The 17,138-nt window shown below is 40.1% G+C and overlaps 1 protein-coding gene across 1 annotated transcript in view; it reads right to left on the bottom strand.

Moving 5' to 3' along the window:
- The window catches only part of CRTAP (cartilage associated protein), a 32,171-nt gene that overhangs the window by 3,174 nt on the left and 11,859 nt on the right, over positions 1–17,138 (bottom strand). Inside the window, exons 4-6 of the mRNA XM_084618680.1 lie at positions 15,702–15,830; positions 11,981–12,126; positions 8,143–8,226 (exon numbers count right to left, since the gene is read on the bottom strand). Coding sequence (XP_084474806.1) covers positions 8,143–8,226; positions 11,981–12,126; positions 15,702–15,830 — 359 coding nt within the window. The remainder of the gene's footprint in view (positions 1–8,142; positions 8,227–11,980; positions 12,127–15,701; positions 15,831–17,138) is intronic.

Below are 17,138 nucleotides of genomic sequence, written 5' to 3' on the forward strand. Positions count from 1 at the left end.
TTTAAGTGTAGAGCACATGGCTGTAGTAATGACTCCATAGTTATGTGCCAGATTTTACAAACTCAGGACCCTGAGTAGTCCACTGACAGATCCAGATTAGTTTACTCATTAAGGTCCTGATTGAGCAAAATACTTAAGCATAAACTTAATTTTAAATATGAGTAATTCCACTGACTTCAACAGAACTACTTGCATGACTAAAGTTAGGCATGTGCTTAATAGTTTTTGGAAAGATGGGTAGTTAATTTTACAGTTATATCAATCTTTGGACTTTAGAAAAATACCTCAGATCTTAGCAGAGGTAACAAATTTCAAAAGCCTAGTGGAATTAGAAGCTCTGCCAACCAGACCACTTGGGTTCAGAAAGGTTACAAACCCCTCCGCGCTAAATCATTTATTAGAATACTGTGCCGTCTTGTTTTTCATTTAACATATGTTGTTTTTACACTTGGTCTATAATTACAGCAAAATATAGACCTTATCAGAAGAAAATATTACAGTTCACAGCAAGTTTTCATAAATAGTTTTCTGTAGTTAAACACACCTGGGATACGTCTACACAGCTGCTGAGAGGGTGCTTCCCAACACAGGCTGACAGTCAGGCACTAGCTCTGCTCACACTAGCATACTAAAAATAGCAGTGAAGGCAGTGTAGCATGGGTGGCGGTTTGGACTAGCTGCCTGAGTTGGTACTCAAGGGGTCCAGGTGGGTTTCTACTCAGGTGTCTACTCCAAGCTGCTGATAGACTGCTATTTTTAGTGCACTACCTTGAGTGGAGCTAGTCTGTCTGTCTCTACGTGCACTGGAAAGCATCCTCCCAGCAGCAGTGCAGACACACCCTTAGGAAACTCAGATTAAAAATGCAGCAGAATGTTCTTTAAGGATGCATTAAAATATCCATTAAATTTGGACGGACGCATCAAGGATTCTCATATGCTGCTCCTCCTCCCCACCTCTCTTGCCTTGTTTTCCACCACTGACCTTTGTTCCTGCACGACCTACTCTTCTTTTTACCTACCTGCTAGAGCTGGTCCAATATTGGAATTTCTGTTAGGTGTGAAATTCCAACTTATTTTTAGAAAAAAATATTCCGAATCAGAATGAAAAAGTTGAAATTTCCCATAAAATGAAATTTCCAATAAATAAATAAAAACATAATTTTGGGACAATCAAAACATTTTGATTTTGACTTATTTAAAATTTTAAATACAAAATAAAAAATAAAATAACTTTCTAAACAAAATGTTGTTTTGAAATGAAAAATCTGAACACTTTGTTCTGATCAGGTTGAAACATTTAGTTTCAATTTCCACCTTCTCCCCCAAAAATGAAATTTTGTTGAAATTTACACATTCCTGTGGAACATGGTTTTGATTAATGACATTTTCCAACAGAAAAACAATGAACTGGAAAAAATTCTGACCGGCTGTGCCTCGTTCTCAGTTTTTAAAAATCAGAATTTATAAGATTTGTTTTCAACACATTTATTTGAATTCTCCTCTCTCTTTTTTGTATTCCCATTCTTTGTTCACTATGTTCATTTTCTAGTTTGTCAGATGTAAACTTTAAACTGTTTGGGGCAGGGACTGTTTTTCCTTCTCTCTGTGAAGTGTCATGCTAAATTATGGTACTACAAAATAATAGTTTAAAACCTTAACTAGATTTTAACCAAGTTTCTGTCTGGGAATTTATGCATTGGGCACACAGCACACCCAAGTTTGTTTCTCAGCCTGGATATTGCTGCAATCTTCTGTACAGATGGGAAAAGGGCATTATATCCTCTGTGGTCAGTGAAAGGAATTTAAAGCAGAAAGAGGCTCTGTTTATTTTTAATGCAATAGTCACTGTGGCCAGGATTAAAAAAATATCAAGTTCTTCAGAAGTGTGAATTACTAAGGACAAAAAAACCTCCAAAAGTGGGATGACAGCTAGCTGGAATAACTGCTGCTCCTATTCCCAAATTCACAGTTCCTTCTTACAGCTGTGTTGGCGTTCAAGCAAACTGTGAAGTGATTTCAGCAGCTTCTGAAGGAAGACAGTTTATTTTGCATTTCGCTCACTTGAAACATAAGTATCCAAGTCAATAAAGGTGCAAGAAACAAACATTGCCAGTTCTTTTATATTCTCTATTTGTCTTTCTGTAGGCAAGCAGTTTGGAGTTATGGAAAAGGGCATTAAAAACATCTCTGCATAGCAAGGAACTAGTTATTCTTTGTTAAAAATAATAATTTGCACTTCTGTAGAGCCTACCATTTGTGGACCTCAAGATACTTTATAAATGTGAATGAATAAAGCCCCACAACACCCTTATGGCGTGAGCATTATCATCTTCAATATGGAAACTGAGGCACAGAGAAGTTAAGGCCCAAATCTTTAGGAATGACAACACTACATAATGTATTTGTATCTTTACTGTGGAAAACTCAATAATAATATATAATAAGTAATCTTTTTTAAAGAAAAGAAAGTACTTTGTAGCAAGTTGGCGTTAATATTTTCTGTCACTCCAAGTACATAAAATATTTGAAACAGAGGTTTTCATTTCCTTGTGTAAAAGCATTAAAAAAGTAACATGAATGAGGCAGTATTTCTTGTAGTGACATATGCAAAAATTATTAGTGCATATTCAGGCCTCTAACTATTGCATTATATTGTTAAACAAAACAACATGTTTGCACTTGCTTTACTACTAGGATTTAAGACGTGCTTTGTTTTGGACAGGAGAGCACTGCAGAATCTAAATAAAGAGCTAAACGATTTGAGAGAAAGAGCACAGTCCATCTAGGAAGAGGCCTACACCCTATTAATCCCTTTGGCTGGGAATCATTCACTCAAGGACTGATGAAGTGGTTTTCTTCCAAGGTTACAGTAGGGGGTTGGTGGCTTATAGCTCACTATAAAGACAGCAAGCTTGGTCCAGTACACTTCACAGAGATGTGGTCCATGTCATAAGACACTTGCAGATGAAACAGATGGACAAGCGCAAAAGGAAGATTCGTTCCCCCAGCTCAATTTTTAATATAACGATTTTTCCTGTAACATATCCCTATTTAATGTTGTCTTCTACTTTACAATGTTTGTATAGAATAAACTGTCCTGTCAATACCGGGTGAAGTTTTTGAATTTTCCCAGCCTGCTTGTTTCCAAGTTCTCTTTTTTTTAAGGACTTCCTCACTCCCATCCCAGCCATCCTTAATCAGGTGGGCAAGACATGGAGCACCAGAGGCCTTGCATCTGTCCTGACCAGCTATTTTCTTTAAAAACAGACTGTTTGCAAACAAACTCTTTGGCCTGGATCCTCCCAGAGACCTGTGCACAGAGGGGACTCCCCACATGCAAATCAACTCCTCCTGGCATGGAAGGTGGATTCAGTCACCTGTACCGCACCATCTCCCTTTCTCTAGACCTTGCAGCCTCTGTCCTAGAATCTGTGTAGGTGGAGAAGTGGTGACTGGAGGGGTTGGAAGAAAACATAACCCTCCCCTTGACAAGCAGAAATGCTGTTTTATCTTTTCCATATGATCTCTTCTGGGGATCTCAGAAGCAGCAGTGACCAGGGAGAGCTCCTGGTAGCCAAGGACATAAGGGGTAAACCAGTAGAGGCCAGAACCAATGCAAAAGCAAATGGACTTCATGTGGATGGCCTTGGCCCCCTGTCGGTTCCTCAAAATCTGTAAGGGAAAAAACTGAAGGGTTTCCCGGTCAACCATGGAAGGAAGGGAATGATGGCCCATATTGTACAATGAGGATGTATTCATTTATTTGGGGATAGCGGAGGAAGACATCTTTGAAGTGATCTTCAGAGATCACATGGCCCTTGATGGTGCTGGTTTTTACCCAAAATGTAATGCCCACTAAGAGTTTAAACTAAGGTCCTACTGCACCTGCCAACAAAGATTGGCCTGACCACCTCCTACAGAACCCAAATGCAACCAGAAAAAGGTCATTCACTGTTTTTGGATTCATAGATGTCAGGGGCAGAAGGGACCATTTTGATCATCAGCACAAGCAACAGAACTTCCCAAAGTAAGTTCCTAGAGCAGATCTTTTAGAAAAACATCCAATCTTGATTTTAAAATTGCCAGTGATGAAGAATCCACCATGACCCATGATAAGTTGTTCCAATGGTTAATTACCTTTACTGTTAAAAATGTACCCATTATTTCCAGTCTGAATTTATCTACTTCAACTGTTGGTACATGGGATCTGTGATCAAGTCGCCCCTTAACTTTTTCTTTAAGATAAATAGATTGAGCTCCTCGAGTCTATCACTATAAGGCATGTTTTATAATCCTTCAATCATTCTTCTGGCTCTTCTCTGAAACCTCTCCAATTTATCAATGTCCCTCTTGAACTGTGGGCACCAGAACTGTACACAGTATTTCAGCAGCGGTTTAACCAGTGCCAAATACAGAGGGGTAAAATAACCTACCTACTCCTACTCAAGATTCCCCTGTTTATGCATCCTGGGGTTGCATTAGCCCTTTTGGCCATAGCGTCACATGTTCAGCTGATTATCCACCATGACCCTCAAATCTTTTTCAGAGTCCAGCTTCCCAGGAGTCCCCTATCCTGTAGTATGACCTACATCCTTTGTTCCCAAATGTATACATTTACATTTAGTGACATCAAAACACCATTTGCTTCTGCCCAGCTTCTCAAGAGATCCATATCCCTTGAATCAGTGACCTGTCCTCTATGTTATTTACCACTCCCCCATTTTGTCGTCACCTGACAAACTTTATCTGTGATTATTTTTATGTTTTCTTCTGGACATTGATAAAAATGTTAAATAGTGTAGGGCTGATCCATATTGGACCCCACTAGAAATGCACCTGTTTGATGACGATTTCCTGTTTATAATTACATTTTGAAAACTATCAACCATCTTTTAATCCATGTACTGTATGCCACGTTAATTTTATACTGTTCTAGGTTTTTTAATCAAAATATTGTGCGATACGAAGTCAAATGCCTTACCGAAGTCTAAGGACATTAAATCAACACTTGCCTTTATCAACCAAACTTGCAATCTCAGATTTCAAATTAGTTTGACAAGATGCATTTTCCATAAACCCATATTGATGGACATTAATTATATTACCCTTCTTTAATTCTTAATTAATCGATTCCCATAACAGCTGCTCCATTTTCCTGCCCAGGATCAATGTCAGACTGACACGCCCATAATTACCAGGGTCTACCCTTTTTAAAATACTGGCACAACATTAGCGTTTTTCCAGTCTTCTGGATCTTCCCCAATGTCCAAGACTTATTGAAAATCAACATTAATGATCCAGCGAGCTCCTCAGTCAGCTCTTTTAAAACTCTTGGATGCAAGTTATATGAACCTGCTGATTTTAAAATGTCTAAGTTTATTGGTTGCTGTTCAACATCTTTCTGAATGGAAAGAGTGTTACTATCATCAGTCATATAAACTGCATCATCTATTTTTTTCCCAAATAGAAAAATATTTATTGAACACTTCTGCCTTTTCTGCATTATTATTGATAATTCTACCATTTCCATCTAGCAATGGTCAATACTACTCTGCAGATTCTTTTTGTTCCTGATATACTTTAAAAACTTCTCCTTATTGTCTTTAACTCTGTTGGCCGTAGATTTCTCCTTGTGTCCTTTTGTATCCATTATCAATTTTCTAAAATTCCTAGCCTGATTTCTATTCGTTACTGTCAACTTCCCCTTTCTTCCATTTTTTTTTTTTAATAGCTGCCTTCACTTCTCCTCTAAACAAGGCTGGTTTTCTAATATGGCCTTCTTCCTTTATTGAAGCTTTTTGAGCATCTAGTAAAGTGCTCTTAATCAATTTCCAATTATCACTCACATTTTTCAGCTCATATTCTTCCTCCCAGCTGATTTACCTCACAATTGTTTATCCAGCTTTGTGAAATTGGCCCTTTTAAAGCATAAAGTTTTAGGGGAAAATTTAATGAATATATTACATTACTGAATGAATTCAAGGAACAACAGTCAACAACTATTCACTCCCATTTATTCTATGTACTGTGCCTAGGGTGATAGTTTGTCTCCATAATTTCTGCTCTAAAAACACACCTTGAAGACCATCATGGAGGAATGCTTCTCCACCTCCTTCATTACCCTTCCTTTCAGTTATAGTAGCAGATGCAAAGTGAGAGAGAAATTACAAAAGAAATTTATTTTTATGTCCAACATTAAACTTTATGGGCTAAGTACAGTATTTTACGAGTCAGCTGGGAAACATAAAAAGTGCCCAAATGTTTGCAATCTCTGAGAAAACCAAAAACACTCTACAGATACAGGAAAAATACCTTTTGAAATAATATATTAACCAAGCAAGATCTCTAAATCTTACCTAAACTTAACCCTATAGAGAGCCTTACCAAGAACACATCACAGAGACAGATCACAATAGAACAGTGGTTCTCAAACTTTTGTACTGGTGACCCCTTTCACATAGCAAGCCCCTAAGTGCTTATAAATTAAAAACACTTTTTTATATATTTAATACCATTATAAATGCTGGAGGAAAAGTGGGGTTTGGGGTAGAGACTGACAACTCACAACCCCACATGTAATAACCTCGCAATCACCTGAGGGGTCGTGACCCCCAGTTTGAGAACCCCTGCAATAGACATCTTCTGGGCAGTCTTTTCAAGCTTTCTACAGTCCAATCTTGGAATGGAGCTTTACTTCTAGTACAGGTTTTTAGGTCACTCATATAGGTGGCATTGCTTCTAAGATGTAAAATATTTATCCTTTCCTTTGTGTCACACACAGTCAAAATCACAAGGTAACAATTTCATTTTATAAAATGGTACACCTTCCCTCCATTTTCAGTTCTAATGAGGGCACACCCTAACAGTGGTCATTGCAAGGAATATTTATCCTAGTTATATGATAGGTTTCAACCTAGTCCTAGGCCAAATATTTTATACACTGCATTTATTTTGATGCCATCAGTGGGCCGTTCCCTAACTTTAACAGAAAATTAAAACAAACATATCCTTTCTGCCTGAAGGGTATCTTCTTTAAACACATGATTTATACTTTAATTCCAGCAGTGGGGAAGAAAAAATTGGTCTCTCAACAATTTAGCCATTTTTCCTGCACTGAAGAAAATACATAAATAATTTCATACCTCATAGTAGTCAATTATGTATCATTTGTTCATGAACTCTAAGCAATTAAGAAATAAGACTTGATGACCAAAATTTAATGGTGTAATAAGAATTAGCAAAGATAACAGGACTATCTGCTGAAGAAGAGTTAAATTTTAAAAAGTGGTTATTTCTAGACAAAAATTAGAATAATAATTTTTAAATCTAGTTTTAAGTAGATTAAAAAAGACTAAGAAAATGTCAAGTTTAGATATACAAGCACCAGCGGCGTATTAATGCCTAGGCCAACAAGGCCTTGGCCTAGGGTGGTAAATTTGTAAGAGCAGCCAGAGGCACCAACTTCCCCTGGCAGTGGTGGGTGCTCATGCCCCCCCGGCCCAGCCCCAACTCCACCCCTTCCCTGCCCCTATTGGTCCCCTTCCTCAAATCCCCGCTCCGGCCCCACCTCCTCCCCTGAGCATGCCACGTTCCCGCCTCTTCCCCCCTCCCTCCCAGCTATGCAAAGCTGTTTTGCGCACAAGTGCTGGTAGAGAGCATGGAGAAGCAGGACCCGGCGGCGTGCTCAGGAGAGAAGGCAGAGGCAAGCTGGGGTGGGGAACTGCCGGGAGGTGGGCGGCAATTATTTCAGGGCCTAGAGGCGGCAAAATCATTAATCTGCCGCTGACAAGCACCACTTTTGTGCCCCCTGGTGCTCCTGTTTTGAAGAGCAGAAAATCTTAAAGTCATTTTTGTCTGCTGAACATATATAACTTCTACATTTGTGTCAACAGTGTTACTTTCCCATATTATTTAAAAAGATACATATATACACTAGATTTTCTGGGTCTTTTTCTATTTTCACTTGTCAAAGAACACTATGATAATCTGGATAATTACTTTCTTTACAAAAGAGCATTTTGTCATATCCTATGCATGCCACAGAATTATATCTATGATACCTTATAAATATGTCACATATCACATTTATTTTAGTGTCACTAGTGGTATATATTACTATACCGTCAGTGCTCAAACACTCACCTCATCATCATCCATTATATGCCGCTTTGCAAATTCGTACATTTCTGTCTGAAGTGTGGTTATGTTATAATATCGAACTGCTTCCTATCAGAACAAAATGTCCAGATTATTTTTTAGGGCAATAAGACATTGTGAACTTATTTCTGAATTTCTCCCAAGGCATCAGACATCACCTGTGACTCTTCCAGCAAAGCCAGTTCCAAACTCAGCACTATTCTGGATTAATTTCAAGATTGCCCCATGTTTGTGAAAGAAAGATGGAAGTAATGAATGAACAAATATGCTAAGCAGAATATATAATATTTTCTGTGAATCCTTCAAATTGTGTCATCCTTTTGAATCTTCTTGCTGTCTTAAAAATTGGCCAGTTTGAAACTAAATGAATGAGATCTCAAAGTAAGCAGCTATAGGGTCAGAACATACCTGGCCTTAGTGTACGTGTTCATGAAGAGACACAAAGTGAGTGGTCAGTGCGCTTGACGAAGCCCAGGTCTCCTTCCACATCATTCTATATAAAAAAGAAAAGGAGTACTAGTGGCACCTTAGAGACTAACCAATTTATCTGAGCATAAGCTTTCGTGAGCTACAGCTCAGTTCATCGGATGCATTCAGTGGAAAATACAGTGAGGAGATTTATATACACACAGAACAAGAAAAAATGGGTGTTATCATACCCCGGGGAGGGGGGGAGAAGAAAACCTTTTGTAGTGATAATCAAGGTGGGCCATTTCCAGCAGTTAACAAGAATATCTGAGGAACAGTGTGGCCCACCTTGCTTATCACTACAAAAGGTTTTCTTCTCCTCCCTCCCTGCTCTCCTGCTGGTAATAGCTCATCTTAAGTGATCACTCTCCTTACAGTGTGTATGATAACACCCATTTTTTCTTGTTCTGTGTGTATATAAATCTTCTCACTGTATTTTCCACTGAATGCATCCGATGAAATGAGCTGTAGCTCACGAAAGCTTATGCTCAAATAAATTGGTTAGTCTCTAAGGTGCCACAAGTACTCCTTTTCTTTTTGTGAATACAGACTAACACGGCTGCTACTCTGAAACTTATCATTCTATGGAGTTGGCCAACCATGGAGAGAGATGCATGCTGACAGTGGCTCTGGAACACTTTTTATAGTTGGCGTACCGAAAGCCAGCTAATGAAGCTGCAAACCATGTGTGTTCAAAAGCAACTTGAAAAGCGCAATTCCTGCTCATACCACACGGGTGCAGCACAGCTCTGGGATTCTCAAGAATCACAAAATAATAGTAAAAAGAAAAGGAGGACTTGTGGCACCTTAGAGACTAACCAATTTATTAGAGCATAAGCTTTCGTGAGCTACAGCTCACTTAAGTGAGCTGTAGCTCACGAAAGCTTATGCTCTAATAAATTGGTTAGTCTCTAAGGTGCCACAAGTCCTCCTTTTCTTTTTGCGAATACAGACTAACACGGCTGCTACTCTGAAAATAATAGTAGCTTTGTTCTGACAGCACCAGCAAACTTTTCACAGTGAAACCTGGGGGTGCTGCAGCACCTGCCACACCCCTAGTGCTCACGCCTCTGCATGTTGAGGTATAGTGCACTGCCCTCTACTCAGAGTGGTGGCTGAACATCACAATCTATCTTATAGTAAACAGTTGCTATGTTTGGTGGTATTACCAGCATCTGCAATGTTTGTTCCATATAACTCTTTCAGGCAGGGTAACAGGAGAAAGGATTCCTCCTCCTTCACAAGGGTGTCCAAAGCATAGCGTAAGGTCAAAATGCAGCCCCAGGCCAACTTAACCCTGTGCAACTCCTAGGGGAATGCAAAGCAGGTCAACTGTGGGATTTGCTGCTGGGCAATTCAAACAAAAAGCAATTTCTAATAATTTTTGGAGGATCAAAGTACAAGCACAATGTAGTGGTATACATTTAAAATAGTACATAAACATAGAGGTGCTGCAGGATTTGAGCTCCTGGAAAGCAGTCAATGAATCCTACAGTCTCAAAGTATGGGTGTCTGTGCTTCTTTCTCTGCATTCCACATCCTAAATGCATTTGCAGGTGGCTAATTTCTTAGAAATTTTACTTTTATGGCCATTACATAAGTCACTCCCTATGGATCTCGCAGCCATGTTGAAGACCAATGCTGAAGTTCACGTCTACTTTGAAACGGGACTACATAAAAATGGCACCTTCTCACTCACCAGATCTGTTCCCTGTGTGAGCTGAGACTCATATTTGCTGACTGTAGAGACAATGAGATTTTACTGCATTTTGCTCCTGTTAGCCCTGCAAAGCCAGCACAGTTCAGGGCTTGTCTTAACTACGAAGTTAAGTCGAGGAATAACTCGCGTGTTGTTCCAACTCAAGTCTCATCCACACACAAAACCCTTAAACTCGAGTGGTCATGCTTTTAACTTGAGTTTGTTGACCTGAGAGGAGATATAAGCTCAAAGTTCAAGTGAACACAACTTGTCAGCTGCTAACATGATCACTCTACAGTGTGGATACAGGCTAGTGTCATTTGAATACCGCTTTTCCTCCAATGCCTTCCCACAATTCTCCCCTATGTGCCCAGAAAGGACAGGCAAATTCTCCTACAATTCACGGAGCGGTTCAGGTTATTGCAGTACTAAGAATCATATGACATGCACCTAGATGTCTAAGTGACACACATGAATGAGAGCAGCACCAGTGTGGATGCAGCACCTTGATTGTTGTTTCAGTGTGGCTGCTCTCACTCCAACTAGACTAACCCAAAGTAACTGCAATGAAGACAGACCCTAAGTGAGTGTGAGCCAGATTCTATTCTGGATCATGCATCATCAACAGAAATGTTAACTGAATTCCAGTCAGTTATACATATGCAAACCCACTGAAACTGATGTGGTTGTGCACGTGTCACTAATGATGTATTTTGCATGCAGAACCATTGTACTGGCAAGAAGGCACAAGAAAGAACCAAGCTTCATTCTTGGTTCCCAGGCTGAGTTTGCAGAGCAAACAGTTTACAAGTAAAAAAAAAAACACAACAACAAAGTTTTTTACTTGTAAATTGGGAACATTGGATCTGGAAGTTAAGCTGAAGCTAACAACACAGAGCCCCATTATACCATTTTTACAGAGTCACTTTTCAAAGTATTGCTGCACTTTATCTTGGTTCCTTGCTAAACTGAATTATAACATGGCTTGGCTGCCCTGTTTGGAGGAAAGCCACGTTAAAAGGTTTTTCAGAAGGCATTCTAGGTTAGGTGGCTAGGTGTAATACACCATAGGTATATCCCAGCCACCCTGGCTATAAAACTGCTTTCTGAAAAACCTTTTTAATGTGGTTGTTCCTGTCCACAGCAACCAGACAAATGTGTTCTGAAATGGTTTGTGGAAAATGGTGTAAATATGGTTATTAAATATAGCTACATTCCAGTGCTTACAGAACTTAGAAGAAAAACAGGCAGCCTTCATGACCTGGGAGTGATCTGTTGACAAGCAGTAAGTGACCAACAAGAGTCCCAATGCTGTTGTGGTGCCACTTAGTTTGGAAGTCTCCAGATCTTCAGTGACTGGTTAGGTAGCCCTCGCAGGCAGATAAAATAAACAAGTGTAGATAAGGTGGTAAACATGCATGTTTGATATCTCAGTGAATTAATGTGTACCTCACTATACTCCAGCAGAGAGGGAAGAATTGTAAAATCCCTTCTCTACACAATATACAGATATTTTTACAACTCTCTGATTCTAGTAAGTGAATTGTGTTCGACACAAAAATCTCTAAACAATCCTTCTCTGCCATAACTTCCACTCTGTTGGATTCTGGGTAACATTAGGAGACATCTTGCAAGCAATTTACCCACTCAACTTACTGGTCTGGGCTGGAAATCTTCCTCTGTGAGTCCCCATTTGTCTTTATGGTATTGATAATAGACCATGTTCTGTTTCATCACTTCATCTTTCTGGTCGAAGAGCATGTAGCTAGCAACACAAGGGGCTGCATTCTTCATGTCATTCACTGAATTAACAAAACAAACATAAGCCTGCAGAGAAGGTAAATGAGCAACAGCCCACATTTCCCTTTATTATCCAAACTCAGGAAATTCAGGTGACAACAGGTGCAGTATTTCTCCCAAATCTTCCTTCTCAACTGTATAAAATAAACAACCCCCCATAAAGGACTTAAAACACAAAAACAAAAAAATCCCCATCCTGGCTGACTCTGAAAAGCTTTCACAGAACATTACCTGGCTACAACTTTGCCCAGTAACAGGATGAATGATGTGTACCACTCAGAGGTTATTTCATGAGATGACAATATGCAAGGCATGCTCCAAAGAGCCCACTTCTTAACTCTGGAGATTGTTTGAAAGATTTACAATTCTCTCACCATAAAAATACAAGAGATAATCTTAAATCAAAAGTCTACGATCAACACAGAAAAAACTCTGCCATGATTTGATTTTTATTTTTTAATATTATATAACAACCAAAAACTCTTCCCTGCATTCCAACAACCAGGGCAGTATTGACCCAGTTTGGTCATCTTCCCCATTTTGTGGCATTCTTTATGGTAAAACTGAGTTAAGAGGGTGAGGGAAGAGGAAACAGGAAGGTGGATAATCAAATGGCAAAAGACCTCCTTTTGTCATGGGGTGCGTAGCCCATGCAGATAAGGAATAGATTAATGTGGGCCTGCAAAGCCAATTATACTACCTGTTTGCACCCAGAGGATGGGCCTGTCTTAATTAAAGCTGAAGCTCAGCTGGGGAAGGAGCTGGTCACGGTGATTATAAAGAGTGGAAGCATATCTTAAAAGGAGACTTTCTTGGTGTTAGAGAATGGAGAGACCAGCAAGGTCACAGGTGAAGGCCAAGGGAAGAGTTAGCCCAGGGGATCCTCTCCTGAGTAGCAAAGTCTAGCAAGAGGCCAGGAAACATACAGAGCAGCCATCAGGCTGGCACAAGCTCTGGTGAAGAGGTCTGATAATAAGGCAGGATCTGGACTTCCACACAGAGAGCCCTACAAGGTATCCCACTGAGGAACAAAGAGGGATGGAAAGTCACACCTGAAGAGGGCAGAAGGCGATTTAAGTTGGTACTTTTAGCTTGGGGATTTTGTTGTGGGATTCTGGGGTGGGAGAAAGAGTCCTGCAAGTCCTGGTCCTGAGAGAAGGGTAAACCTGGAGAAGCCTGCTGACAGGCTATGGTAAGAAGAAGTCTAATGAGGCAGCATGAAAGGAATTGGATAGAGCAGACCTTGGCTGCTGGTTACAGGGTCCCTGGAATGAAACTCACAGTAGTGGGAAGGCCTGGGTTCCTCTACCAGGTCCTGGGGAGGATAGTGACAGGCACCTGACAACCCCAAGAGAAGGGTGGTGAGGACTACCAGGGCCCACTGGGGCCAAAGCCCTTTTGTAAGGATGCTGAACTTTTTCCATTGGACTTTGTTACTCTGGAAATGGTGAAACTAAAGCATGACCTGGCTGGAGGGCTGAGTCACAAGAAGAGGCAGACTACTACAAGGCCAGAGTGGCTGTCAGCAATGAGCACAAAAGGAGGAGTCTGCTGTGCCATATCCAGCCATGACTGGGTGCACAGTATGTCAACCCTTCTACACCTTTTCACATATCCACAGCAATAAAAGTTCAGCTGGTCAAATTAGGATTTTGTTACACCTGCCTTCAGAGGGCTGCAAAGGTGTAATTGACTGGAAATTAGTAAACAATTTTCTGAACAAAGAACAGAACCTAGCTCAGTCTCTCAGCTGCATTGTCTCTGCAGAGTTGGCAGAAATTTAAAAAAAAAAAGGCAAGGAAAATTCTTCTAGTCACTGAGTCAGCAGATGTGATTCTGAATACATGCAAGGAGAACATCTGCTGAGAAAGCAGGGGCAATGTTTACAAAATCACTTTTCAGAATACAACTGCACTTTAATAATTGAGGAGTATTCACAGAGTCCTCCAAAGACAAATGAAAAAATATCCATCATAGAAAGTGTGCAGGGAAGCTTCCATACACAATTGCGGCCATATCAGCAGTTCCCATACCAAGTACACCATATGAATACCTCATTTACCCAAATGCCTTTATAAGAACTATCATTCCTGATACACAGTTTTCAATAATAGGTTTCCTCTTTATGCATGTCCCCAGTTCTAGTCAGATGAATGAGGTCCTACTATGAAAAGAAAAATGTATGGAACAGTTTACAGTCCCTTGTGATGGAAAAAATACTACTTGTATAATTAATTTTCAATGGTTTGCATTATATTTGATGCACTGCCTCTAGGTCATAATTTCTCTTCTTCCTAGCTGTAATAGTTGGAAGTCCCTATATAACAAAAAAAGCTCTCTTGTCTTGGTAAAACAGCACATCTCTCTATTTAAAAAGGCTTTGCGAGCCACAGTGTGGGACTGAAGGCGTGTCTGTACTGTATAACTATAATAATCTAGCTGTACCAAGGCAAATGCCTACTGTACATGCGCTGCACCTGTGTAAATAATAGACTGCACTGAGGCAGTTTAACCCAGAATGCACCAATGCCAGCCACTGTACATTAGAGAAGCTTGTCTACAATAGGGGGAGAGGAAAGAAAGGATAGTGAAGTGGTCGGGACAGTGGCTTGACTACTCAGAAGACCTGAGCTCAACTCCCGCTTCCCCATACACTGCCCATACTACCTTGGGAAAGTCGCTTGGTGTCTCTGTGACTCAGTTCCCTATCTGTAAAATAAGGATAACACTATTTCCCCACCTCACAGGGGTACTGAGAATAAATACATTAATGATTGTGAGCTGTTTACGCACATCAGTAATGAGGGCCATATAAGTACCTAAGATAGATTGGTACAGAAGTCCGCAGTGTAGATAAGTGCTGAGAAGGACCAGTAGATTGTACCAACAGGAGTCAAAGGGCTTGTCTACACTGGCACTTTACAGCACTGCAACGTTCTTGCTCAGGGGGGTGAACCCCCTACCCAAGCGCAGCGAGTTTCAGCATTATAAAGCACCTGTGTAGACTGTGCTGGGAGCCGCTGGGAGCTCGTCAAGGTGGATTTTTTACTTTCTCCCAGCGCTCTGCTGCAGCCACACAAGTCACATTACAGCGCTGTCACAGCAGTACTTTAGTGTTGCCAGTGCAGACTAGCCCAAAGGACTGCAGCAGAATGTGACAAATCAAGTCATGCTTATTCTGTAATTGTCTAAGATGCAAGTCTTCATTTCTCTAATAGAAACCTGATTAGAGACCATTAACAGCCAAGCACCTCCTACAATTTCTGTCACTTCAGTGGGAGTGGAGCGGGCTCCGCACTTGACAGGATCAGGCCATAAAATGCTTTTCTCCCAAATCAATTTCATATGGGGGCTATTCACCTCTCCTCACATAGGTTTGTCTCGCATAGATATCAATGGCACTTACACATGCCCGGGGAGAAAGAGGAGACTAGAGGTCTCTGACTTTTAGGTTCAAAATAGATTAATTGCAATTTCAAGATGCTATAAATAAAATATTCTAAACCATTGTCACTGGAGGAGGCTTGCCAGTACCATCCTAAGCTTATTTTTTAAAAAGACCCAAAACACTACTTACATTTATAATAGGCAAACTGTAAGTAATGGTACATGGTTGCCACAAACTTCTCTACAACAAAGCCTCCTATGACCGGAGTCAGGCTACTTTCACACTGCAGTTTGCACTCAAGGACTTCAGTGTAGTGATCTAAAGGAAAACAGAGATAGAACACAGTTAGCTGTTTCAGAAGCACTCCTGCAGCCAGCTCCCCTATACATCATGGCTCCATATCACTCCCCTGGGTCCTGGACACCAAGATCCTGATGTTCAGAGATCCTGAGCCCTCACAATTCCAGCTGAAGTCAATGAGAAGTGTTTGTGCTCAGCACTTCTGGAATGCAGGCCCCAATGACTTCAGACCAAAAGCTTCAGTCAAAGTAAACAGCTATGTTATGTTTTACAGACACATACAGGCAGCCTGTGTTGACACATTTTATATACAATGATATTTATATCTATTAAATTATTGAAATGGAGTACTGCTGTATTTCTACCTGTGACCTTAATAGTGATTTTTTAAAGTAGTTGATACCTTTGCAGTCTTATTTGTTTTGTCACAAAATAAAAGCTGATACTACTGGATATTGTCATGCCAAGGAGAAAGGTAAAAGGTATTCCAAAACAACCTTACAGTTTGTAGCTTTTTGCCTTTCTCCGGTATTTGGTCTCAAGAAAATAGATGCAAATATGGTAACTTATTCACAGAACATCTTTCATCCTATAAGATCCTAAATTCAAGTTCACAAACTCAATTACAAACCACTCAACAGCTCAAAACAGGTTAGAACCAGAAGTAATAAATCATGTTGAGATATACTTCTTACAGAGCCTTTTAAAGGATCTCAAAGTCCCAAACATTAATAACTCTTTAAAACTCAACACCCAGGTAAAGTAGATATTAGCACTTCAGTTCCTTTGTCAGCAAAATGGAAGTGACAGGTAATACAGTGAGTCAATGACAGACGGTAAAAGATCAAGAACTTGGCCCCTCAGTTCCTTTTCTCTATCCGCTAAGCCCCCTTTCCTCCCAGAAGTGAAGACTACTGTATCCATTGAAAATACAGGATGAACATGGGAAGGCAGAATGTAATTACCCACATCAGAAATTGATTAGGACATCAGGGCTTATCACTCCTACTTTCACAAGAGATATGGTATCTCTGAACGCAGTGGTTAGCAATTTGGTGTTATGTCTTATCTACACGACTTGAGGCAATCAGCAAATTGATTTCTGGGGCGCATATCTGTATACAACATATCTGTATGCACATTCATGCATCCGATGAAATGAGCTGTAGCTCACTAAAGCTTATGCTCAAATAAATTTGTTAGTCTCTAAGGTGTCACTAGTACTCCTTTTCTTTTTGTATACAACTATTATCCATAAAGTCCTCCTTTTCTTTTTGCGAATACAGACTAACACGGCTGTTACTCTGAAACCTGTCAATATAAAAG

Source organism: Lepidochelys olivacea, assembly GCF_965140295.1.
Source record: "Lepidochelys olivacea isolate rLepOli2 genome assembly, chromosome: 2".
In the NCBI taxonomy this organism is placed as follows: domain Eukaryota; kingdom Metazoa; phylum Chordata; order Testudines; family Cheloniidae; genus Lepidochelys; species Lepidochelys olivacea.